Source organism: Mauremys mutica, chromosome 4 (assembly GCF_020497125.1).
Source record: "Mauremys mutica isolate MM-2020 ecotype Southern chromosome 4, ASM2049712v1, whole genome shotgun sequence".
NCBI lineage: Eukaryota > Metazoa > Chordata > Testudines > Geoemydidae > Mauremys > Mauremys mutica.
In genome coordinates this window covers 133,583,260-133,609,396 of record NC_059075.1, presented here as the reverse complement: position 1 = coordinate 133,609,396, position 26,137 = coordinate 133,583,260, and the positions used below count along the sequence as shown (strand labels likewise).

At 49.3% G+C, this 26,137-nt stretch overlaps 1 protein-coding gene across 1 annotated transcript in view; it reads left to right on the top strand.

The window, feature by feature from the left end:
* SCUBE3 (signal peptide, CUB domain and EGF like domain containing 3) overlaps positions 1–26,137 on the top strand; it is a 103,295-nt gene that overhangs the window by 292 nt on the left and 76,866 nt on the right. Inside the window, exons 2-3 of the mRNA XM_045016189.1 lie at positions 17,673–17,795; positions 21,605–21,730. Coding sequence (XP_044872124.1) covers positions 17,673–17,795; positions 21,605–21,730 — 249 coding nt within the window. The remainder of the gene's footprint in view (positions 1–17,672; positions 17,796–21,604; positions 21,731–26,137) is intronic.

Genomic DNA, 26,137 nt, shown 5'->3' with positions numbered 1-26,137 from the left:
CGGTGTTCATATCTTAGAGCTTGGTTTAGACTTTCTTTTGAGAGGCGAAAGGGGGAATATTGGGTGGGAAAAGTTTTTGTTGTTGGTTTGTGGCTTTGTTTTGTTTTTTAGCCCTAGAATCAGAAAGAGGAAGAAGGGAGCAGTTTTCTTCAGTGTCTCTATCTGTAAAATGGGAAGAAGAATTCCTACTCCCATGTGAGTTGGGAAGACTAATTAGCTAATGATTTTAGAGTTAATAAGTGATGCTGAGAGAGACAAAAAAGAGTTGATGCTGGTAATGATGGAAGGTGTAAAGTGCATATTAATATTTATTTTTGTGTATATTCAAGTTTATTTAACCTTGGAAACATTTAGCTACTCCTTTGGTGATGGATGCCAGAGACAAACTTAAGATAGATGATGTATAGTGCTTTGGATGATGTATAGTGCATATATATATGCAGGTGACTTGTACCTTTTCTTTGGGTTTTTAATTCCAAAACCAAAGCTCTCTGTGTGTGTAGATATATAGCCAAAGCACTGTATGTGTGTAAATACACTCTGCCTTTATCTGCTACAGGTTTTTCTATATCACCACTTCTATATTTACCTTGACTTTTTCTATATACACGCATTTAGCTTTATGCGTGGTCTATCTGTATTTTAAGTTTTTTTTATAGCACCTCTATATTTTGCTTAGACTTTTACACAAACATACACACGCGTGCGCGCATACACACACACACAGATATGTGTCGTCTGGCTAGCTATATCTTCTTTTTTTCTATAGCACCGCTATCGGTATCAATCTCTGTTTTTTCTATACACTCAAACACACACACTTTTCTCTCTTTCTGTACGTATAGATCATCTGTATAAATCTGTCATGGCTTTTTTTTTTATACTAGTATCTAAGCACCTATGGATATGCTGAGATTAAATAGTGAGTAGGAGAAATACGGGGGTCAGTAGGGGACGTTTCTAAAGAACATTAATGATAATCATATTTCAGCCATGGGTATTCTCCCCCTCATCCTCATCCCCATCCCCTGCAAGGTTAGAAGGAATTTCAAGGCTATTGTCTTATCTCTTTTAAAGTGTTTTTAAAACAATAAAAGACTTTATGGGAGGACTGTCTGGGCAAACGCAAGCAGATATTTTCCAGGGTTTGGAAAGAGAAAGTCCAGCTTAATGTAAAGCTTTATGATTTAGGCTCAGAAAGGAATGTTTCGGTTTTTATCCCGCCTCAAATTATCTTTGGTGTATACATTGCTTTCATTTCTTATCATAATATTTATTTATTAAGGCCTTTTGGTTTCCAGTTCCATTTAAGCCTGGCCCAGAATTGCATTAAAATAGCAAAGTAAAATTCCATCCTGCAGAGACTTGACAGATCCCTTCAGGGGAAGAAGGAGGAGGGGTGGGGAGAGACAAACCATTGGGCTAGATTCTCCACTGAGGTAAATCCGGAGATTTACCTCAGTTGATGATCTACCCTCTCCCCATTTTAATTAAAAGAACCTTTCTGATCCAATGAGCTGATAAATTGAATTATTCTTGCAACTGTAGATTAGCAGGCAACTCTTCTAATCAATTCATTCTGTAGTGTACAATAGTGGCTGTTCTCAGTGAGGGTGTTTCCAGTGAATTGTGAGTGAAGAGTAGCTGTGAAAAAGTTTGAACTTGAGGATTAGATCCTTCTATATCGCTGGAAAGACCCGAGGTCTTGAACTAAATGGTATGGAGAGAGGGAGAGACAGGAAAAAAGTTGAACTTGGAAAGCATGGAGTATAAATTGCATATCACAGAGAAAAATGTATCCTCATTGGGAATCCAGTATCCATTGGCTTTCAGAATGAACAAGTCACTGTAGGTCTCTGGGAAACTGACATGTAAAAATTAGGGTGGTCAAGGCACATTTTACTGGGAGGTTTTGAAAAACGATGGGCCAGATCCGTGGCTGGTGTAAATCTATGAAGCTATGTTGTTTTACACCAGCTGAGGATGTGGCCTTGTATAAAATATTTCCCCCTTTTTTTTTTTAAAGGGCTCTTTAAAAATCTACTAACTTTGAAGCTTTTATCTTTCTACCACCCAGGCAACTGTCTTGAAAGCTGGAGGCAGTTCATCTCCATATTATGGGTTTGCCTTCATTTTAATAAACAATCTCAGCATTTGTAGGGCTTGCTGACTTATTCATAACTTTGAATTATCCGTTGGAAGTTTAGTCTGAAAGAAAGGAACAAATTTAGTACAATCATCCTCCAGACCTCACTTAAGTGGAGCCAGTGTCTGGAAGAGCTTTGGCCCTCTGGGGAACTTGTCAGGTCTGTTTAGGCAGGGAAAGGCAGAGGAATTAATAGAAAACCAAATAATCTGGGTTTAATTAACAGATAGACAAAAGAAGATGCTGGCAAGTCAAGAATTATATGTACCAAGTTGCTAGTGAGGTCTGCATTCTTCCCATAAACCCCTGGATAAACTGGTCAAAGAGTATATTTCAGGATACTTTGGAAGCCAGAGCTATATGTCAAGTCTCCTTTTGTACGGAAGAGTTGATAAATTCACCCATTCTTGTTTATTCCTTTGTCTACCTGTTATAGCATTTTACGATCCATAAGAGCGTGACATGGAAGCCACCTGCTCTACTGCAGGGCTTCACTCTTGTAAATAAGCCACAAGTGCAAGCCAACCTCTAACTACTGGGGGTCAAGAGAACATAAGAATGGCCCTACTGGGTCAGACCAAAGGTCCATCTAGCCCAGTATCCTGTCTTCTGACAGTGGCCAGTGCCAGGTGCCCCAGAGGGAATGAACAGAACAGGTAATCAAGTGTCATCCCATCACTGCCTCCTGCAGGGTGTCTTGCACCTTCCTCTGAAGCAGCTGGTGCCAGCCTCTCTGAGACGGAATTCTGAGCCAGATGTGGACCCATTGTCTGATCCAGTCTGGCAGTTCCTATGGTCCTAGGTAATCATGCTTCTCCTTGAGATCCTCCCTTAAGTCATTGAGCTGCAGCCTCCCCATTTTCAGAAGCAATGCAAAATTGCATTTGCCCTTTGATGGGAAAAATTCAGAAAGAAAATAAGGCGGGCGAGGGGTGAATATAGCATCTCTCAAAGGATTCTGCTACTTCGTTCTTAATACCAGGGTTGCAAACACTAGATAGTGCAAAGTCTAATACAGACCCTGTGCAAATGCAGTAAAGCAAAATGAGATTTAAAATCTCGTGTGTGTGCGTACGTGGACGCGTGCATGCACATGTGTATTAAATAGAGACAGAATGCATAGCCTAAATAATTATTATTCTACAAGTAAAAGCATTAATTAGCCTGCTTTCTTAAATATCTATAAAGACATAATACTTTCCTGGCTCCAGTTTGCACTAGAAGGAAAAGATCTTTCAGCCTCCCATCAAGAATCTTCGCTATCTACCCAGAGGCATTAATCTCCAGTGTTATTACGAAGATGCTGATTGCAGATGGGTTTCTGGAGTAATGGGTTGGGTTCTCTTTTAATGGGAGTGCACCTGCAGGGCCCACAGCATGGGGAATTTTCAAGAATATAATTTATATGATTGCAGAGAAAAGACGCTCCCCTCCCATCTCAGTGTAACCTTTTCCCCCCACTCCTCCTCTTTCCTCCTCCCCCTGCTTATGCCCTGGAAAAGTCAGAGTATTATAATCACGCTCCCCCTGCCGCCACACTAAAATATGAAATATAAAACTGTAAACATTTCAACATGCAGCAGTTCAAAGGAGATCTTTGATTGAGGGCATCTAACATGCCTGTACTTAGATTTAATAAAAAGGCGGGGTAAGAGGGAGGGAAGACGACTTTTTTTTAATTTTTTTTAACTGACGACTGGAGTATAAATATCCAGACACCTTGAATCTTCCTGTGCTGAGGTGCATTGCTGTCTCCAAACGGTAGAGGATTTTTATTTATTTATTTTTCTGAGCAGAAAGTCACACTGGAGTAATCTATTTAGGAAAAAATATGCATGAATAACTTTACCCTTCACTTTCGAAATTATAAGTCTCTAGAGGGGTGTTCGGAAAAGCTTGTGATGGTAAAGAAGGTTTGCTCTGTCTCACAATGTGAAACTAGCCCCAGTGCGCCATCCAGACTGACTTTTAGTTAAGGCCCTTTTCCCTTCTGGAGATCATGTGATCATCAGTTTCTAAACATAAAATTTTTTAAAAGGAAGTTTGATTAGTTTAAAAAATCCACTATCCAAACTGGGGGGGAACAAAAACCAAAACAAAAAACCCATAGTAACAAACACTCCTATTTTCTTAAAGAATTAAGGGCTGGTGCACTTTAGAATAGTTGCATCTAAATGGATTTAAAATCGGTCTGTTAAACTGGTGCAAAACCCTCCTGGTATAGACTGAATTGGAAGTAGAAGTGGGTTTAAATCGGCACAGCTTTTCCAATGCAGATCAGCCCACAGGGACTGAGTCTGATCTCCTGCGTGCTGGTGTGAAATTGGTATGAAGGAGAGGACCCAAACAATGATTAACGTTTGCCATCCTCTCCAGAGCAGAGCAAATTATTTAAAAAATAGCTTGGGGGTGTTGTAACATCTTAAAGAAACAAACCTTAGGGGGGAGACAAGCACGAAAACCGCAAAGAAATTTACAAAAGAAAGACCAGCTTGTAGTGAGGCGTTCGAGATTGCACAGCACGAACTGTGGGACCGGGATGGCACGGGGAACCACGGAGCCACAGGCTGATTATAAAAAGCCATGAGAGCTCGTCAGCAATAATACAGAAGAGTCAGCAAGGTGTAATGGTGGAAAAACCTGATGAAAGGCCCAGCACTGACTCTTACCCCAACCATTGAGTAAGGGAGCCCAGGATTGGCCCTCACATGGGTATTACGGGTGTCAACTGATGGCCCACTTGAGATCAGTCTGTAAAATTGTTGCCTTGTGGCCAAATTCAGCTCTGTTACGTGGAATTATCAAGCCATAATGCTGTCAAAACCACTCCGTAACTGAGAGCGGAATTTGCCCATTCATTGTCACAGTTCCCCTCATAGGAACCTGCACACAAAAGAAGTAGCCATGTACCATAAACATGGCATACAGGAGCTTTGCTGCCCCAACGTCATCGTTGAATAGTCTCTCTTCTTTACATAAGGGAGGGTGTTATTGAGTAGGAAACATGGCTAGTGGATAGGACCCTGGACGAGGCTGCAGGAGACCTGGGTTCAAATCCTGCTGGTGCGTCCTTGAGCAAGTCACTTGATCTCCCTTTGCTGACTGTAAAATGGGGGATAACCCCTCCTGGGGCTCCGTGAGAAGACAATCCCTTATTGATTGTGAGGTGCTAAGATGTGGGGATGAGAGTCACATGCTGTGGAATGGCTCCTTTGGAGCCTTAGGTGTGATGAGAAAGCTGCTGCTGCTGCCCTGAGATTGGCTGACCACGGTGAATTCATCCTTCCTTCTGTGGCAGAGGCCAGGTGGTGGTGGAGAGCAGCCAGGGAGGAGAGGAGCACATGGCAGCATACATGCTAGTCAGCAAAAGGCCTGGTTTTGCCCAAGTGCAGGTGTTAGGAATTCTGCCCTCCTACTGCATAAAATAGTGCTCACAACAAGACTGTTACTCCTGTTCTCCGCTGGTGACTTCAGTGGGTACATCTACACAGTAGCTTGGCGGGTGTGTCCCAGTGTGGGTAGAAAGACAATCAATATGGTCGCAGTGGCATGGGTGGGCAGGCCCACCTGATCCCCAGGGTCCATCTCTGGGTGTCTAGCCCGTGCTGCCATGGCTGCTCTCCTCTTTTTAATGCACTAGCTTGTGCAGAGCTAGCGTGTCTGTCTGCCCACACTAGGAAGCACTCGGCCAGCTGCTGTGTAGACATACCCTATGGAGTGACTCCTGATTTATGCCAGGGAAAGGGAAAGGGCGGTCAGGCCCAGAGCATCTCTGCGCTCTCACTCCCTTCCCCCAGTAGCACAACCAAGGATTTTGCCCTTAGAGATTGTGTCTGAGATTTTCATGGCCCTTTAATTTTAATGGGAACTGGGTGTCCAAACTGGATGGCTTTGGGAATCTCAGCCTAGCAACAAGGGTACTTTCAAAGCGGTTCAGCCCCTTCTGATTGGTGTGGCAGGACAGTCTTGTGGGTAGAGCACAGGACTAGGAGTCAGGACACCTGGGTTCTGCCCTGACTTGCTGTTCAGCTGTAGGCAAATCACTCTTTGCCTCCACATGCTTCGAGTTCCCCTATCTGTGAAATGGGGATAATATCCCATCAGGGTGGGAAGGGAGAGGGGGCATGAAAGCCTGAGTAGTGCTTTGAGCCACGGGCAAGGAAGGCCGTCGCGAAGGCCACTGGCTTGTTGTCATCTGTTGGAAGTGCACATAAATCCCTGCTCCATCCACCAGATTTTCAGAAGAGTTCAGAATGTTGGGTGCTGGTCACGTGACAGTCTGGCCCCCCCGGGTCTACTTGAGTCGCCTGGCTAACACTGGAAAGCCCTGGGGGTAGTGCTTGAGATTTGAACTCTGAATCTTTGACTGCACATGTCCATTGCCTGTGGGTGTCTCTTCCCTTCTCTCTTAACTTTGTAACCCACTGTGGCCTCTAAGGTTGCCAGTTTTGTTTGGACACATTCCTGGAGGTTTCATCATGTGACATAATCTTTGATTCCTGGAGACTCCAGGACAATCCTGGAGGGATGACAACCCTATTGCCCTCTCCCAAAAAACAAGGCTCTGTAGAGAGTTGTCTGGGGAAGCGGTGAATTCTGAGGCCTCCTGATAAACCATTCCAGTACAAAGAGACTCAGCCAGACAGCTTCTTTAGAGATGCCTCCAGAGTACATTCTGAGCTCGTGAGGCCTGTTTCTGGAGGAAGGGGCCATGTGTTCAGGCCGTTTCATCGTCTTCCAGATGAAGCAGCGCGTTGTCCTGTGACCAGACCTTTTAAGTGCAATACAAATTGCCCTCCCGAGTCCCTCTGCTCTCTGGCTGTGCTGTGCGCCAAACAAATGATTAATAAACTGCACCGCAGTGTCTGAGGTGGTTCTTAATACCCTGGTGAAAAGGGCTCCTGAAGTTATAAAGCTTAAATTTGGCATTAAGGCTGAGTGGAAACTTAATGAGCCTGCCAACAACTACACACACAAGTGTGCATGCACACACACACACGGAAAGGCTGTTAACTGTATTTTTATATAGTATATATATTTAATTTAAAAGAAAAATCTGAAGCTCTTATAGAGAGACGAAAATTACAGCATTTTTGTTTGTATTGGAGTTGTTTTTGCCACCACCCTGGCTTTGCAAATTGATTTGGGCTTTTAGCCTAGAGATAAAAACTTATTGGTGCTTTTTTTTTTTTTGGTCTTAACACAAAAAAGGAGGAGGAGAAAGGACCCATAGCCAGGTTTTTTTTTAAAAATTAAAAAAAAATAAAGCTGGTAGCACGGATAATGTGGCCTAGTGGATGAAGCACTGGACTGGGATTCAGGAGACCTGTGCTCTGTTCTTGGCTCTGCTACTAGCCTGCTGGGTGACCTTGGGCAAGTAACATCTCTTTGTGACTCGGTTTTCCCATCTGTAAAATAGGGATAATAATAGTGACCTCTTTTGAAAAGCGCTTTGAGATGTGACAATGAAAAGTGGCCACATAAGAGCTAGGTATTATGATGTGTATGTACAGTGGAACCTTGGAATGTCTAGCACCACTGCAGTACAAATAGGGCGGAAGCGAGAGACCACTGGTTAGGGTATTAGCCTGGGGCGCTGGAGATCTGGATTCAGTTCTTGCTGTTCCACAGACTTTCTGCATCCCCTTGGACAAGTCACTTAGGGTCCATCTACACAGGGATAAAAGTCCCATGGTGGGCCTGGGTCAGCTGAGTCGGTCTCATGGGGCTCGGGCTGCGGGGCTAAAAATTGCTGTGTAGACGTTTGGCCTCGGGCTGCAGCCTGAGCTCTGGGACCTTCCCCCATCGCCAGTTATTTAGGTGCCCAGATGGAAGCTGGGCTTTCTTGAAAATCCAGCACTAAGTGGGGACGCTGAGCCCTTCTGAAAATTCTGGCCTCGGTGTTTACACTTTTCCTATCTTTGCAGTCGTAAGAGAGGGCAATGCTGGTTTTGATTTTGCCTACAGTAGTCTGCATTTCCTTTGCTAACCAGGTCACTGATCCTTGCGCTCCTGTTTCTTAGGAATGCCACACATCCTTGGATCTGCCAGTGTGGTCCTATGGCACAGCATCCTGTCTTACCTTCCTGCTCCTGTATGAAGAGCCAGCAGACACTCTAGCTTGCTAGGTAGCTTAGGTATTTACAGGGCTCCCATTAATGGAGTATCTGAGTGCCTGGCAATTTCTAATGTAGTTTTCCTTGTGACAGACCTAGAAGCTATTGTCCTTACTGTGCAGGTAAGGAATTGAGGCACAGAGACGTAAGGCTAGATTTTAAAATGTATTTAGGTGCCTAAAGGTGAAGATAAATGCCTAGGTGCCTAACTCCCTTTGGAAAGCCCACTTGGCACCTATCTGTACCTTTGGGTGCCTAAAGACCTCTAGAAATTTGGCCCTAAGTGACATGTCCAAAGTCTGTGATGAAGGAGGGAATTGAGCCCAGATCTCCCAAGTTAGCACCCAAATCACTAGATGATCATTTCTCAGTCGGCAGTGCAGAGGGGGATGGGTCCAGACAACAACCCCTAGTCATGAGCTCACTCTGTAGACTCCCTGCTGGGGAGTCGGTGGGGCTGGGAGGGAGAGGGGAATTCCCACAGGATAAAAAACAAGATGGGGTAGGAGAGGACAGTCAGAGTGAAAGTGATGGGGGGGAGAGTAGAAATGGTCAGGGGAACGGAGAGAGAGTGGCAGCTGTGCCAGGGAGCTGGGGGAACACCCAGGTGCCAGCTCATTGCAGTGAGGGAGCTCACAGCTGACAGAGGTTGGAGCTGTCAGCATGATTAGGAGTTGGAAGAGACAAGTTGTGGGCTGTGGCTCAAGAGGTGTGTGAGCACAGGAGGCCTTCCCCACCCCCACCCCAAATTTCTCACTGTATTTATTTTTGCCTTAGTGCTTTGAGGCTGTTTGCTCCAGGAACCCCCTGTCCTTGGTGTTTGTTTTTGTTTCTGACCAGCGGCCACTCCTGACCTTTGGTGGGTGCAGAAGCCCCGAGGGTGCTCGAAAATGGGGGCTGTCCCCATGGCTAGGGAGTAACCCAAATAACTTCCTCTCAGCTTTTCCTTCTGCTTCTCCACTGCCCCGTTCTCCTCCTGAGTGACGCACAAAATTCCATTTGGGGCAGACTGTGCCCTAGGCATGTGCTGTGGTTGCCACTTCCCAGAACCCTTTGCTGCTGTTGCTGGCTGTCCACTAGCACCTGGCCACATGAAAGAAGAGAGAGAGACAGTGAAGAAGAAATTGTATCCTCACTCTCAGGTACCCAAATGCTTCTTCCCCCCCGCACCTCCTTAGTGTGGCACCAGTCTTGGACCCATCCCACTGTGGGCCTGGTAGTGACAAGTGTTTATAATTTAGTCCTTGGTCAAGATCAACGTAGGCACTAGCGCTACCCAGAGGGCCCATGGGATTCACTCTGCACATGTGGGTCCAAAATAGCCTGTGTGTCTCAACCTGTTGGTAAGCTGCAAAGTCTGCCCGTGTTCAGCAGGCGTTTGAGGAGGGCTGCGGGTGGGGGTCTGTCTCTCAGGAATTTGCAGGGTGGTTGGGGGTTTTGATCTGGTCTCAGATGTTCCAGTGACAGTGGATGGGAGGAGAATGTGCTGGTGTGGTTTTTTTGCATTGGATTTTTAACTTCTGTGCCCAGAGAGTGGTATAGGCGGTGCCCGTGTTTTCTTTGCAATCAAAATAAGGCCTGATCTACACTTAAAAGTTAAGTATCAGAGGGGTAGCCGTGTTAGTCGGGATCTGTAAAAAGTAACAAAGAGTCCTGTGGCACCTTATAGACGAACACATGTAGTGGAGCATAAGCTTTCGTGGGTGAATACTCATGCATCTGACGAAGTGGGTATTCACCCACGAAAGCTCATGCTCCAATACATCTGTTAGTCTATAAAGTGCCACTGGACTCTTTGTTGCTTAAAAGTTAGGTCAACATCGCTCTGGCACTCCCTGTGTGTTGTGGCTGTGCCAGTCTAACCCCCGGTGTAGATGTGTCTCGGTGCACCTAACTACCACTGCTTGGAGAGGTGGATTACCTATGGCAACGGAAGAACCCTTTCTGTCGCTAGAGGAAGCATCTACACGATGGTGGCTGCAGCGGCACAGCTACAGCAGCCATAGTGTAGACGTGGCCTAAGTGAAGAGTGAATTGTCTTCCAGCATGGGCTGAGCCGGCGTTCAGATGAGTCGCTGTGTTCTAATTGTCTAGACCCGGCTGGGAACGGTCACATAGTGAAAGTTTGTGTCAGCTGGTTTACCCAGCACCTGAATTCATCCTCATGAGGCTGATAAGTCTGGCTGTGCCTGATGATGGAGCTGCGCAGACGAGTGTGGGGCTGCTAGGCAGAGCTCCTCTGGGAACGGCGCTGTGCAGTCTCTCTCCTCATGTGCAGTCACTAATTCTTGGTGCCTCCATTTTTGGATGGATTTTTGAATTCATCGGGAGGTCTAATGGCTCAGCCCCATTGTAAATCAGACCCATAGGGTCTCCAGCTGGGTTCCCAATTAGTGCCCACTTCTAATCATTTAGGTTGAAGTAGCTAGCAGTGACTCCACACAAGAACAAATGACTCCAGCCATTTCAACCCCAACATGTTGAAATCCTTCCTCATGCTCCTAATTATGAGCCCTACTCATGGTCCAGGACCCCCTTGTGCTGTATAAACAGAACAAATGTCAAATGTCAAGTGCTAGCTGTGTCAGGAAAGGATATGTCACACAGGAACTTCCTTCACCCAGAATGCTAGAAAAAAACCTAAGTCTGAGCCTGGATTTGAGAGCTGAGACTAAAAGGACTTTCTTTCATCAAGGGGAAGCATCACATAGGTTATGTCCTACATTTGAGAGAGGGGATTTTACAAAAGCAAATATGAACAGAAACATCAATGGGATGTTGAAAACATTCTGCTCAGATGGTCTAATAATTGAAACCCTCCTGCCTTTCAAAGTGCTGGAAACGCAAACAGCAGTGTCATGCCTAGAGCTTGTCAAAATTTTTCAACTGACATTTTTTTCCCTGCAGAAAAACAGGGTTGCATCTTCATGGGAAAACGTTATTTTTTTTTTGTGAGAAATTTTTGAAAGGAAGCAGCAGAGTCCAGTTCGATATTTTGTGGGAAATTTTCAGTGTGGTTTTCAAAAAGTGAAGATGTTCAAAATACCACATTTTTGGTTCCCCCCCCTTTCTTGTCATTTTTTTCTTTTTTTGCCAGTGAATCCAACATTTTGTACCCCACCCGCAGGGGTACTCCCGGGGGGGTCTGCGGGCCCTGATGACCAACTCTTCCCCCTCCCTCCTAGCGCTTCCTGCACGGGACGGGGCGCACTCAGGGGGGGTGGGGGTGGAAAGAGGCAGGGGTTGAGCGGGGGTGGGAAGAGGTGGGGCCTTGGGGGAACGGATGGAGTGGGGGCAGGGCCTAGGGCTGTGTATGGGGTTTTGGGGTCTGTGAAAATTTTTAAATCAAAATGGGGGTCCCTGGGTTGCTGAAGTTTGAGAACTAGAAGATCTCATTGTCTCCATTGAGTGAAAATGAAGCAGAGTAAATTAAATTAAATATTTAGAAATTTCAAAGCTAATGTGATTTTATTATCAGCACGGGTAAAGAAGCGTCTTACCTCGAGAGCTGTTAAGTAGAGCATCTGAGGATTGCTCCCGGATGCCTGTCTGTGTTCTAATTCCCGTTCTGACTCCGATTCCCTCAGTGACTGTCCACAAGTCACTTATACCAAAACTTTCCAGCCCTGGTACCTAAAATTAGGCTCCTAAATCCAGATGTAGGTTCCTATGCATAAGTGGCCTCCTTTCCGGAAGTGATGAGTACCCACAAATCTGACTGAAGTCAGTGGAAACTGGTGTTGCTCAGCGCCTCTGAAAATCAGGCTGCTTTTACTTAGGTGTTTAAATGTGGATCGGGGAGCCTCAGTTTAGCCTCCTGGGTTTGTAAATTTTGGCCAAAGGTCTTTTGTTCTCTGAATAGCGCCCACGGTCCGTGACTTGCGCTCAGAAGGAGGAGGAAGGTGATCTTGTGCTTTGAAGCATCAGACTTGGAGTAAAGAGATCTGAGTGCCTGTGACGTGAACACCCTGTGCACCTTTTGGGCCAGTCATTTCCAGCACTTTCAAGCACACATGGGGGCTGCTGAAGGCCAATGGAACCCCAAGTGCTCAGCACTTCTGAAAAGCCAGACCTTTGTGTCCATGCCTCAGTTTCCTCATCTGTAAATTGATGCTTCCCTACTTCTGCAAGGCACAATCGGTTAGTGTCTGAAAAGTGCTGTGAAGATGGCAGCCATGCCTAAGTGCTGAGTCTTGCTATTCTTAGCATCCCTTTCAATGCGATGAAAAAGGTTACATAGAGTTGAATATTCCTTTGAAAGTCTAATTGCAGCTGGACGTGATGCCAAATGGTGAGTTATGGTAATTCCAGCGCTTCCTCCTGCACTGAATGGCTCTTTGAGTGAAAAGTGTTTTAGCTGCAGCCTTGTGAATCCTCCCCTTCTCCCTCGTAGCAGGCACCACGCAGGTCCCCAACTCTGTGGTACCGGCTGAGAGAGTGTTTGAAACCCGTGCCAGTGGCGGTTTGCAGGGGCACAAGACGCCCTTGTCTGTACTAAGGGGCATCTCTGGCCTTTGCATAAGACTCCGGCGTCCTGTGTCTCCCCAGGGGCAGCCTGTCAGGTCTGCGGATCAGTGTGGGCAGCAGCAAGAGCGTTGAAGCGGAAGGAAAAGGTTAGGGGGACTCTGCGTGTCCTGCAGCGACCATTAGCCTTTAACTTGGGATCCCTTCACCGCAGCCTGAGCCACGGGTTCCTGGCTCTGTATACCTGAGGGGTTGGAGCCGCTCCCGTTCCATGGCGAGCTCTCTGAGCCCCTAGTCTCCTTTAGGAAATGTGGTCGTGGAGTTCTCTGTGTGATCCTGTGTGGAAGTCTCGGCTCTGTTCCTGAGAGCTGGGAAATATGACTCGGGGAGGGATGAACTTTACGCTTTTGTGGGCTTTTGCAGGTTTTTCCATCTTGTTTTTATTTGCAGACGTTTTTAATTTTAAAAGTGGTGCCCGTGTATTGTTGGGTGCATGCGCCCTTGGGGGCAGAGTGAGGCGAGGAGGGGGGTATATTTCCACAATAAAATGCCTGGCTCTACTTGGGAGGAAATGACCTTCCCCCTTTCTCCCGTAGAACTGTAAGGAACTTTGGGCCAGATCCCAAACTCAGCTACGTTCGTGTAAATCAGGAGTAACTACATTTAAATCAGGGGAATTACCCTGGAGTTACACCAGTATGACTGAAAACAGAATCTGACCCTCCTTCCCTTCCATTTGTGTCTAAGACCCCTGTGTCCTAAGGGTTCCCTGTGGTGGAGTAGATGCTAGTTCTAAGCTACAGCGTTGTCTTTGGCTCTGTGGAAGCCTTTTCATCTTCACCTATTGTTGGAGGGCCTGCGGCGGTGGCTGCCCTGTTGGAAATACAGTCTCATAGGAATAAGGGGGTGCGGAATCCCAGGAAGGTGGAAGGTTTGGACTAGCGAGGGCTTCCCTTCCCAGAAGAGTAAGCGATAGGGATGGGCAGCAGGGCAGAGACCAGGGTGGAAAGGCAATGAGAGGAAGGATGCAGGGAGATGGGGCCGGTGACAGCCTTGATCCCAGCTTCAGAAAGGAAGGGAGGTAACCAGAAAGCATCCCTGGGGAAGCTGGGCAGCTTTCATTGCACACAGGCTCTTTATTGCAGCAGATCGGTGAAGTGCGCGTGGCAGTGGTTGGTGGGGGGACGGACAACGGGGAGCAGAGGGTAAGTCTGCAGCTGGAGAAGTCTCACTGCCAACAGCTTTAACAGTGGGGACCGGCCCCTTCCTTGTGCCCAGCCAGTGTGAGCTGTCAGTGAGGCCAAATGCGCTCAGATGAGTTACGCCTCAGAATGTGGCTGTCTCCATGTGGCTGAGTTATGAGGTAACCGCTCAGGCCTGACAGGGGTCGCTACTAGCTGGAAAAGCTTTGGCACAAAGGATCTGATTTCTCTCCTCGTGAGCACTCTGTGCACTGAGTGGCTGTATTAACCTCGAGCCCTAGAGGGGTTTGAGCAGAGGGCTCCCTGGTGAATTTGATCAGGGCAAGTAGAGCCTGAGGGCAGGTCTACACTTGAAGCGCTCCAGCACCGATGCAGCTGCACCGCGACTGGTGAACACGCTCTGTGCTGACGGGAGAGCGCTCGCCCGTCGGTGTGATTACTCCGCCTCCATGAGACAGCATCTCCCGGCAATATAGCACCGGTGTGGACAGCACTTAGATCACTGTAACTTACGTCGCTTGGGGGAGGTGTGTCTTTTTCACACCCCTGAGCAATGTAAGTTAGATCGACTCAAGCGGTAGCGTAGACCTGCCCTGAGTCTAAGAAGGCAATCAGGTCCCACGATGGCGACATGGAACCATTGCATCGTGCTCTCTTCCACCCTGTCTGGAGGTGCCTCTTCTGGCAGAAAGTTGGATCCGATTTCCCCACCCCAGACTGCAAATCATCTGTTGTCTCCAGTGTGTTGGGTGAGGTTCTAATGGGTGATTAATGACTCGGGGGTTGCAGTGGTGGCTCCCGGCCATGATTAATGTAGGATAACAAATCTGAATGCATTGTGTAAATATTTATACAGTATACATGCATGTGCCCCCTCTGCGTTGCAAGTGAAAACCTCCCAATAGCAGCTCCTGTGATTTCCCTGCAAGTGTGAGAATAAGAGGCAAGGTGAGAGAGAGTAACTGGGGTTTTCTCCTGCTGGACGTGGGACTCCCTCCTTAGGATAACTCCCATTGGTCACGTTCAACCTTCGAATGGCGTCTTCCCCCACTTGGGAGTCTGCTCAGCTGCCCTTTAGATCTCCTGAGAGCAAAGATTTCCTAGGCCAGCAGAATATTCTCCCAAGAGAAGATTGTGGCATCCCGGCCACTCTGGGCTTTCCAAGCGAGACTGCAGGATCTGTGGGTTTCAATCTCTTTCCACTGAGATTAGCCATTTGGGAAGGACCGAATAGTCACGACCCCCAGGCTGAGAGCCTGTGAGCTAGATGGTGTATTGCAGGGAACAGTCCTGCTGTGGGTCAAGACCTATTTTATTATCCGCCTCTCCTATGTCTTATACAGCCCCCATCACTGTAGTGTCTGAGCCTCACAAGTATAAATGGATCTACCCAGACAACACCCTTCCTATGATCCCCATGGTACAGATGGGACACTGAGGCACAGAGAGGTCAAGTGACTTGCCCAGGGTCATAAAGGGAGTCTATAGCAGAGACAGGAATCGAACAGAGCTCTCCTGAGCCTCAGTCCCATGCCTCAACCCAACCAGCCCACCATTCCTCTAGCTCTGCGAAACCATCTGTACAATACCTGGTGGTAGAGAGAGATGCAGCTACTGACTCTCTCTCCTTTTAGGGTCTGTGTCGTCATTACAACCCTTTTAAATGCCTGCATTATTCTGCTCATCAGCACAGCTTCTGTGCCCTTCACTCTTGTGAGAACCGGGGGTGAAAGCCAGCCTGGGAAAGAAGCAAAAGCAGAATAAGATGCCACAATAGCTCATCAGCCAGCTTGCAGCACTGGGGGTGGGGCCTGTACCTGTCAGTCCCTGGCTGGGGCTGAAAAGTCAACCAGTCGAGCTAATTGCCCCCTCGGGAGTGGCAGTGGTGGCCCTCTAGCTGAACGAATGAGACGTGAGCTGTAGTCGGGTTCGTGCCTGCTGCGGCACATGAGGACTCTGTTATTCACTTAGGGTATGTCTACAGTGCCATAAAACACCCTCCCACCTCGCAGGGTCCAGAGCCTGGGCACCAGCCTGAGCCCGAATGTCTACACTGCAGTTTTACAGCCCTGCAGCCTGAGGCCGCTGACATGGGCCAGCCGTGGGTGTTTAATTGCAGTGTAGACATACCGTTAGGGAACCACATAGTGAAAAGCCAGAAGGGAACCAGGTGAATAGCCTATTACTCATAAACCCCAGTCAGGGGCTGTCTGTTTATAAATGGCCACTGTCATTAAAACCCCCAATAACTCTGCCTCCTGCTGTGTTAAACCTTTGCAGCCAGCAGACTGCATCCTCCTGGAGCCAGGGTGGTAGGGAAGCCAGGCCTTTCCTCCACCTCCTACCTGGTGCTTATCCCCTGCCATCGGTACATCGCCTGCCAGCGGAGCTGCTGCTGCTGCTGAATTGCAACAGGGCTGGTGGGCACCTTCTAAACAGTGAGCGAAAAGGGGGTGAGGCAGGGAGAGGAGGGCCGTGTGAAGCAGACAGATGGAGAGAAAGGGAGGGAAGAAGAGAGTGAGGTTAAGCAGGGGGAGCTGGGAAGGGAGACCAGGTTGGTGGGCGAAGAAGGTAGAAAGAGTGGGAGGGGGGGGCAGAAGAAAGGGGAGACTGGCAAGAGGAGACCTGAGGGGAGAGAGGAGGAGAAGGAGCACTCCACTCTGGAGCAAGGAGTCAGGAGGATGGGCTACAGGTTAAGTCACAGACTGGGATACAGGAGCAGGGGCGGCTCTAGGTATTTTGCCGCCTCAAGCACGGCAGGCAGGCTGCCTTCAGCGACTTGCCTGTGGGAGGTCCCCGGTCCTGCGAATTCGGCGGCAGTCTGCGGAAGGTCCACCGAAGCCGCGGAACCAGCGGACCCTCCGCAGGCATGCTGCCGAAGGCAACCTGCCTGCCGCCCTTGCGGCGACCGGCAGAGCGCCCCCCGTGGCTTGCCGCCCCAAGCACGCGCTTGGCGTGCTGGGGCCTGGAGCCGCCCCTGTACAGGAGACCTAGGTTCTGTTCTCGGTTCAGCCACTGTCTGACCTTGGGCCAGTCACCGAGTCGCTCTGTGCCTCATCTGTCATCAGTGGGGATCATAGCCCGGCTCTGCCTCACGCAGGGGTTGTGAGGATAAACTCCATTGCTGAAAGGGGGCCGGCTGGAGACCCAGGCAGAGTGGAATGTCTCCAGCAGGGCTGAGAACCCGCTTCCGGAGACTAGGGGAGTTTAGTCACTAGTCACTGGTGGGGGGCTTGGTGCTCTCTGGCTGTGTCGGGGAGAAGGCTGGCTGGGGAGGGAACGGCGCTCTCTGACTGTGTGGGGGTTCCCGCACCAAGCCCAGCAGCTCATGGTTGAACTTGTTTGTACTGATCCTGATCCAGCTCCTGGTGAAGTCACCGGGAGTCTTTCCACTGATGTGAGTGCCGGCTGTGTCAGGCCCGTCGTTGACAGTCTCAGCAGAGGCCAAGGGCTGGAGGAGGCCTGGAGACTGAGGGCTCGCCCCTAGCGGGGCTCCCTCTATGGCTCGGCTGAGGCCCATTGATTGGGTGCAGTCAGTGCACCTGGCAAGCCTGCCTTGCGGCTGCCCGTGCTTCACCCGATCTGTGGCTACACCAAGAATTTCAGTCTCTCAGGCTGATCTTTCACCCGTAGAGCAGCAGCAGCAGGCGCAGTATTGACAGGTGGGGTGTTTTTAGCGCATCCCAAGGCAGTGCAGCAGTGCAGAGATTCGTGACGTTGCTTTCTCTCTTCCTCCTCCCACAGATGTTGACGAATGTGTCGAGGGGACCGACAGCTGCCACATTGATGCCCTCTGCCAGAACACCCCCAAATCCTACAAGTGCATCTGCAAGTCTGGATACTCTGGGGACGGGAAGCATTGCAAAGGTAAGGAGCGCGGATCAGTCCAGCTGGGCAAAAAACCAACCCAAGCTGTGAGTGCGTTCTTAAAGAGTTAGCAGTTGGAAGTTTTGTGAGTGCTGTGCTGGCTGGAGTGAAGGTCGATAGGTGTCTCTTTAAAGCCAGAGAGCTTTCTGCTACAGCTGCAGTCAGTTGTGCACCTTTATAGTCCTTTCCTGCCCAAATCCAGAGTTCGTTTTGGTAAATCCGTGGCACGTTATCCGTAAATCCATGGCTGCTGCTATGGAGGGGCGACAGTGAATCCAAAGTGCTCTGTTTATACTACTGTCGCCTTGACTACTCAAACCAAAATGAGAAGCTCCAATTCTTAACCAATGAAGTTCTACTGCAGGATTGGATGACAGTCCTAAAAACAGTCCTGTCTACACTATTGCAGCTTCCACTGTTGCTACCAGCTGTGCCATTGGGGAATTACAGGTCCCGTTTTGGCCAGCACAGGGTCAGCCTGTGCAATGGGAACTTCTGGGCCAGGAGAAGGCTGGGTCTTATTTTTAATTGAAGGGTGGAATTTGGCTCTGAATCTAGAATTTGTAAAAACAAAGCTGTGGTGGCCATCACCCCCAACACTTTTAGGAAAAGACAGATTCCCGCGATTGTATCTATTTAAATTCTAGTAGGATGCCCTGGATTTTGTTTTAAAGAAATCAAACTTTTCCTGCCGTGTTTGCAACCCAAACACTGCAGCCTTGTGCTAGGGCATGAAACCTTGAAAACATGAAAAGGACTAGAACACAGGAGCGAAATTGACTACCCATTTGGCGCTCTGCCCAGTTCCCTCAATCCTGTACCCTCTCTTCTGTGACCTCTGCGTAAGGTCCAGTCCAAAATTATTTCACTGAAATGAAGAGCAACAATAAAATGGTTGGGCTGGAATTTTAATAGTCCTAGCTTTTTGTATGATTTGAAATCATGCTCTGGGATCAGAATAGACTGGACACAAATAGCTGATGGATTCTTAGAATCATAGGACTGGAAGGGACTCAAGATGTCATCTATTCCAGTCCCCTGCACTCATAGCAGAACTAAGTATTAGACCATCCCTGACAGGTGTTTATCTACATACAGTCTAAGCTCAGAGATGCCTAACTGTGGAAACAGAGCGCATTAAAAATCATCTTCAGCCATTTCAGGAAATCCATTTATGACTGCTTCTTGTGCCAGAGACTCCATGAAGTCCACTAGAGACTTCACTATTGCTGTTGATTCTACATGGCGCAGATGCTAAGATACTGTGATGGTGGGCAGCAGGGGAAAAGCTAGAGGTAGATATTCTCTGCTCTGAGCAATTCTTGCCTTGGGACTCTATAACTGATTACAGCATAGAAGAGATTCAAGTTTGATCTCTGTCCCTTCCCTTCCCATCTTTTTCATCTCTCTATGTTGTTGGCACCATCTATCTTCTATGCCCCAAGCCAGGGACGCCTGGTGGAAAGCTAATGTAAAGATCTCGAGAAACTTTCTGCAGTCATTTCTAGGGGTCTCTAGGGTAGATACTTGGTCACTAGCCAAAGGCTGCTCCATAAAAGATGCTGTGTAAAGTGTTATGTCTGAGCATTACTGTGGCTCCTTGGGCCCCATTGTGCTAGGGGCTGTACCTATACACCACAAGAGACAATTCTTGCCCCCAACAACTTACGATCTAAATGTAGAAGAATGGAAGTATTGTTATTCCCATTTTTCAGTTGGGTAGTGGAGGACCAGAAAAATTAAGAGACTTGCCCAAGATCACACATGGGGAGTCTCTGGCAGAATCAGGCACTGAACCCAGATCTCTGTAGTCTGAATTCAGAGTTTTCGCCACAAACCCATCTCTTCTCCAAAGATGAGGGTTCCCACCCAATCGCACCTCACTTTTAGCTGTTGTAATCGCATTTGCAGTGCAAAGCAGCCACCATCTGCAGAGATATTAGCCCCAGTGCAGTCCATTGCTGGAAACGAGATGGCATGGACTGGTAGTGGGGAACCATTGTACAAGGTTCGTTTCCTGCACTCTGATTACATTGCCTTCCGTAATGCTTTCCTCTTGAGCATGACACCCATTCCTTTAAGCACCAGAACCAACTCTCACCCGTCTCTGGAGTATCTCAGCTTCCACTGACATGATGAATGGTGGAGAAACAAACAAAGAGATTAAAGAGACGACAGCCAGTCAACTGAGGTCCAAAATCTAGCTTGTGTTGTGAGGGGAGGAAGGCGTTTCTACACAGCTTAATAGGAAGAGAAACATTGTGAAGTTCAACAAAAGAAAAGAAAATGAGAACCAATTTTAAAAATGCAAATGATGCCCTATATTTCCACTACCCCACACACAGCAGCCTCAGACTGAGGCCAAGAATTTAGCAAGAGCCAGGAAAGGACTGGATATTTACACGGATACCAAGCATATCCAGACTTATCGTAATTAATGACGACAAAATTTGGAAGGGATATTAAGCCTCATGCTTCAGGGCTTAAGCTGACTTCTAATTATTAGAGACCAGGATGAGATCTGTGAGGTTCTTACATCTTTCTTTGAAGCAGTTGGTTCTGGCCACTATCAGAGATGGGATACTGGGCTGATTGGACCTTGGATCTGATCCAGTATGGCAGTTCCTATTGTTCCAGCCTTAGTACAGAGACACAAACCAAGAGAGTGAAAAACGGGCTGTAAACAGAAAGTGGAAGTGACCAGGCTAGACTTTGCTGTTGCAACCGAGAGAGATGCAGAAAACACAAACTGCATCAGCAGCGGAAGGTTAAACTGGATTTAAGAATCCAAGATGATTTCAGTGACCCAAGTAATGCCTTGTGTTTTTTTAATTATATGGGGGTGTATCCGGAGTTGTTTTATGTACTGTGCAACCCCATGGAAGTCATGGCCATAAGTTGGCAAAGAGGTCAGCCCAGCAGTTTTGTCTGCACCGTGTTGCTTTAAACACATCCAGTTCTTTACCAGACTAGCTTACTCAGTGACGCATCCTGCCCTCTGTCCTATGGGCCCTACTGTCCCACAGCAAGAGTCCTGCTAAGGAGGTGGCGGGAAGAGAGCTCCCCATGCAGGATGTTTGCATCCCGGGCCCACCATGGAGCTGAACTCCATGGGAGCATCCTCTTTCCCCATGCACGTGGGTTGCTGGGGCAGATCAGGGCTACACATTCAGAGTAATGGTGCATTAGCAGCAGGGGCAGCTGCAGGATTGGCTACTACTCTGTGGACACCCCCTGTGTCAAGCCCAGCTATCCTGACTTGGGCGGATTTTGCTTTTGGAGCCCACAGCAAAGGTCACGCTGTCTTTGCATGGCTTGTTCCGATGGTCATGAGCCGATGGCTTCCTTAGGACTGCGACTGTATCTGACGTTTGAATGCGTGATCTCTGTTTTGCATCCCGTGCCTGCTGACTCTTGGCAGAGGCTGATAACAGGCCCGTGGTTTGGTGCTTTGCTCCTGCGGAGCTGCTTTTGGCTGGTCTCAGTGGCGATGGCATGCCCATCCTTCCCGCTTTACTGTTGCCATGGTGATGCGATGGGGAAGCCTCAGAGTAACTAATGCAAGCAGCACCAAAATGCAAGCGAGTGGCACTAACCCACACTGGGATGTGTGATGTTAGGGGGCATGCATGTCACCCTGACCATAGCCAGTGTGGAGACCAAGAGCATCACATGTGTAATGAGTTAGCAAGTCTCAGTGAACCCTCTCCTGCCTTGGAGGCGTGTAGCTGATCTGAGGTACAGCGATGGGCCTGGGGAGGGGATTCAGGTCTCTCACCGCTCTCCGGGCTTCTCTCCCCTCTCTGCAGACGTCGATGAGTGTGAGCGGGACGACAATGCTGGCTGCGTCCACGACTGTGTCAACATCCCAGGGAATTACCGCTGCACCTGCTACGATGGCTTCCGCCTGGCACACGATGGCCACAACTGCCTGGGTAAGGGTTTGGCAAGCTGCTCGAGGGTGGGGGGTGGGGGCAGGCAGGCAGGTGTTCCCCACGAGTCTAAAGCCAGGGAATCTGCTCCTGGCTGCAGAACTGTGCTCCGGAATCTCAGTGTGCATGTTAACCATAGGATCCATAGAAATGCAGGGCTGGAAGGGCCCTTGAGAGTTCGTCTAGTCCACCCCCACCCCTGTGCTGAGGCAGGACCAAGTACCCCTAGCGTGCCACTGGCTGAGTCATCAGCAGGGATTGACCCCACAGCTTCTGGATCTAAAATTATGAGCCTGAGCTGAAGGACCAGTTCTAGTGGCTTGAAGGCAGTAGCAGGCTTATCAAACCCTTATACATGGTCTAACCACTGTGGGATGCACATAAAGCTGGGCTGTGTTAATAGGGGTTACATTTCAAAACAGGGTGTTTCTGGCTTTCATGGTTGCAGAGAAAACATGACTCCAGTGTAGTTGATAGATGGGTGTTTTCCTGAGTCTGCAGGCAGCCTGAAAAAAGGCTGCAAGAGGAATGGCTTGTTCCATTCATCTTATTGGGGTGTTAACCCTGAATCCTGATTCTGGGCATGAACCTGGGACATGCTCAGTGCTTCCTATGAGTTGTTGAGAACCTTTTGCTCCCATTGATATCAGTGAGGTAGGAGGGTGGTCAGACCCTCACAGGGTCAGGCCCAGGCCCATAAGCAGCGCAGGCTCACAGTTCTCCAGGCTTGCATTGTGAGGCTGGGCACAGCAAATCAGCTCTCGTGGCTGAGAAGTCTCTGGTGGAGCAGCCAGTCTCTGAGCCATCGTGATGGATCACCTCCCCCCTCAATGTCCTGCCTCACGCGGGTCCAAGGAGGAGTGGCTCGGAGCTGCAGGGTGATCCATGTTCCCTCCTATGCCTCCAGACACGCAGTATGGCATTGCACAAATCCTCCAGCTGTGAGATTTTACTGCAGTGTTTATTGCTGCTGTGTCCCAGAGAGGAATGCAAGCTGCTCTAAGTGGCCAGTCCAGCTAGCAGAGTTAAAGGGCCCCCCACCCTTTCTCTAGGTCAGGCACACACTGCTGGGTTTCTTCACTAGAGGATTTATCATGGGAAGGATTTGTTGTTGTCCTACGTCTGTTTTTAAACAGACCCTTGCAAATCTCCATTCTCTGACCCCTTTATCCTGGTGGGAAACAAGCTTTGACTCTGGGCTGGGGAAGGATGAAGCAAGAGCTGATGTCTGGCTCAGAGCCTCTGTGCGCGTCTTATTGATGAGACAGCCACAGCAATTTTGTGCATGGACCTATCATTTATCGTATGCCTGTACAGCACCTAGCACAAAGGGGCCCAACCTGGAAATATTGCAATATTAATGGAGAAATAATAATACATGATTATTCTTTTCCTTGGATTGAGGATGATGTACCTTCAAGGAGGCGGAGCTCTGTGTCTCCAGCTGGTGGGAGGAGCTAAGCCCTGCCAGTGGGGCAGGAGCAGCTGTTGCACATGGCGCTGGTTATACTGTCCGAAGCTGAGTTTCCTTCCTACAATCACCCCATCAGGCCAGTGATTGCCAGGGGATGTCCAGGACCCATAGGCCTGATAAGTGGGGAAGCTGAACACCTGCAGAATACAAGAGTCGTGTCCCCCTCCCCCCCCATCCTAGTCTAAAGGGATGAGTGTGAATCCCAGTAAGTGAACCTGGACAGCTCCTCCCCCTCTGAGTCTACAATCTATACTGAGCCCCCCACGCTGGGGGTCAGTGGAACAATGTACTCCATGGCCTGCGGTGTGAATCCTGGCTGGCGGAGAACCTGCAGCATGTCTAAGTCCCTGCTGTAGTTTTTGCCTCCCAAGAAGCATAATCAGGATGGTTTCAAGCTGGGTAATGACCATCTGAGACCTTCCCACACCCCCTGTTTCCATCTGGAGCTCCCAGGTGTCTGGACCAGTGCTTTACAAATGATCAGGACACTGGGGGCTCGCATGGGGAAGAGGGGCAGCCTGGTGTCCTCAGTCGATGTCAGGTATGGGTATCTTGGAGGAAGCCCGTGTCACTCGGCTCTTCCTAGCCGAGCCAAGGTTCCTGCCTCCTGCAGAGCTGGGATCCTCAGTGGGCCTTTGTGCACCAGCAGGGGAGATGACTCTGGCTCAAGAGCTTGGTGTAAGCTTGAAAGCAGTTGGTCCGGTAAAAGATATTACCTCGCCTCACTAATATCCTGCAGCCAACACGGCCACAATACTGCAAACAAAAAAGAGAAAGTGTCGCTTTTCTGCAGTATGGATGGAATCCATCTGAGATGAAACAGGGCCCCGAGGATCAGGTCCGGGCAATCCCTTGATGTCTCATTTTGTGCCTTCTGAAGAATCTTTTGAGCCCAGAAAACTGGCTTTGGAAGTGTCAAGAGTCCTGTTCCACTGTACAAGCTTCCCAGTTGGTGTGACGCCAGCAAGGCCATGCACAAGGTCTCATGGAATGAAACAGGGGAGGAGACTCATTCGGTACAACAGCAACAGTGTGGCCCATCCCCAGCCCTTGGCGATTTCAGAACCAAAATACTGGTTCGCTTTTCCGGTGCTATCCTAAGATCCCCCTTCCAAGGCTCGGGTGTCCCTTGGTACCACCAACATGCCGTGCGATCTGCCATGTAACTGTGCAAAGGGCTCCGTGCAGACAATCTTCAGGCCAGCTCCAGTGGGCGAGCAGGACAAGTATCGCAGGTTCTCCCCACTGAACTGGGAAACAGCATTCCTAGAAATTTTGCTTGTCGTCAGCAAGTCCTGGCAGGTCCGCGGACACAAGCAGCCAAGAACTGGGACTCCCAGCTGCTGGGGAGTCTCGCTGAGCCACTCGTACGGGGAGCGAATCCTGGAGCGACGGAGAGAGAAGTTTTAAGAGGCATCAAAATTGGGAAAGACACAGAAAATGGAGAAGCAGGAGCCAGCAGAATGGATGCGGAGGGTGTGATGAGCTGCGATCCCCGCTCTCCATCCCCACTCTGCCATGCCCCTTTCCCTTCCCAGCCTCACGCTTCTCTTGCTCACCCATTCAGCCTTGTCATGCAGCATTACAAGAGCTCCCTGATGATCTGCTGCCCGGTTGTCCCCATCTTCTCTGCTCAGATCTATCCTGGAACATTCCAGGAGCTGCTTTGGCTTTCCCATCTCCCCGCTGTGTCCTCTCCCTGGCTCAGCCTGGCCTTGCATTATTGCATTCAGCTACCCAGCTCGCTCGTGCCTTCACATCTCCCTCCATCGCCATGCCCTGATCCCTGGCCAAGCCCTGCCCTGCCGCATTCTAGCACTACCCCTGATTTCTCGAGTCCTGCCTATCCTCAGCTCTGCGGCATAGAATCCAGTGTGTTAGAAACCAACACAAAAATGTATGTTGGGGGCAGATCTTTTCTTTAAAAAACCAGTTGTTGTTGTGTCTGGATGTAGCAGTAAGAACAGCAGCAACAGCTGGGAACCTTCAGAGACTCATCCGAGTTCTTTAAACACTGACATATCATCAGTGAAATGCTGACTCCCACCCACCGCCCCTGCCCCGGGACCTTGTGTTGAAAGATCGTAATCTCCCAGTTACGTATTTCAGACATGTTATTCGGGAAAATTGCTGACAGGAGAGACTGCCGGCCCCGGATCTCATCCCTGTGGTGGTATCTGTGAGCACGGAGCTGCTCAGGAGCTCTGAACTGGCAGCACCTAGCGATCAGTCCCTGCTTGGGCCTAGGGTTATTATTCCCCACGTAGGCGGCAGTGGTGTCCTAAGGCTGTTCCTCATTCCGCGGCGGCACCCCAGGAGTGCTGGGAAGTCAGCGGATCTCCTCATGCCAGGAGAGAAGATCTGTGCTTCCCAGCTGCCCCGCCCCAGCCTGGAATCCTCGGAGGGGCCACGGGTACCAGCACTAAGGGTTCTGAGATGCAGGGACAGAGTGCGAGCCGCCGCGCCGCATCACACAAGCAGAGGCTCCCTGCCAGGGGTACTTTCTGGGAGTGGCGGGCAGTGGGTGGAGAGCAGGGCAGGTATTGCCCTGCACCAGGCTATGCAGCTTGCCATGCAAGCGCTAGCTGGGTTTGTCCTCGACAACCCTCTCTACAAGGTTGGTTGCCTTTACAGATGGAGAAACTGAGGCATGGGGCGGGGGGAGAAGTGACGTGCACGGTCACACAGGCAGCCAGTGGCAGAGCTGGGTAGAATCCAGGAGATCAGCCAGCCAGCTCAGCCTTGGGGGGAGAGGGGAGCCCATCCCACTGGGTCACCGGGTGAGACGGTCTCTGGGAATAGCCTTCTAAATCCTGCTTCGGAGACTGAGGAAGCTTGGTTGTTGCGTGGCGAGTGCTCAGTTGAGGGAGAGTAGCATGAGGACGGAGTCAGGAGGGTGGCAAAGGGGCAGAAGTCCCCCACGTCAGAGCACACAC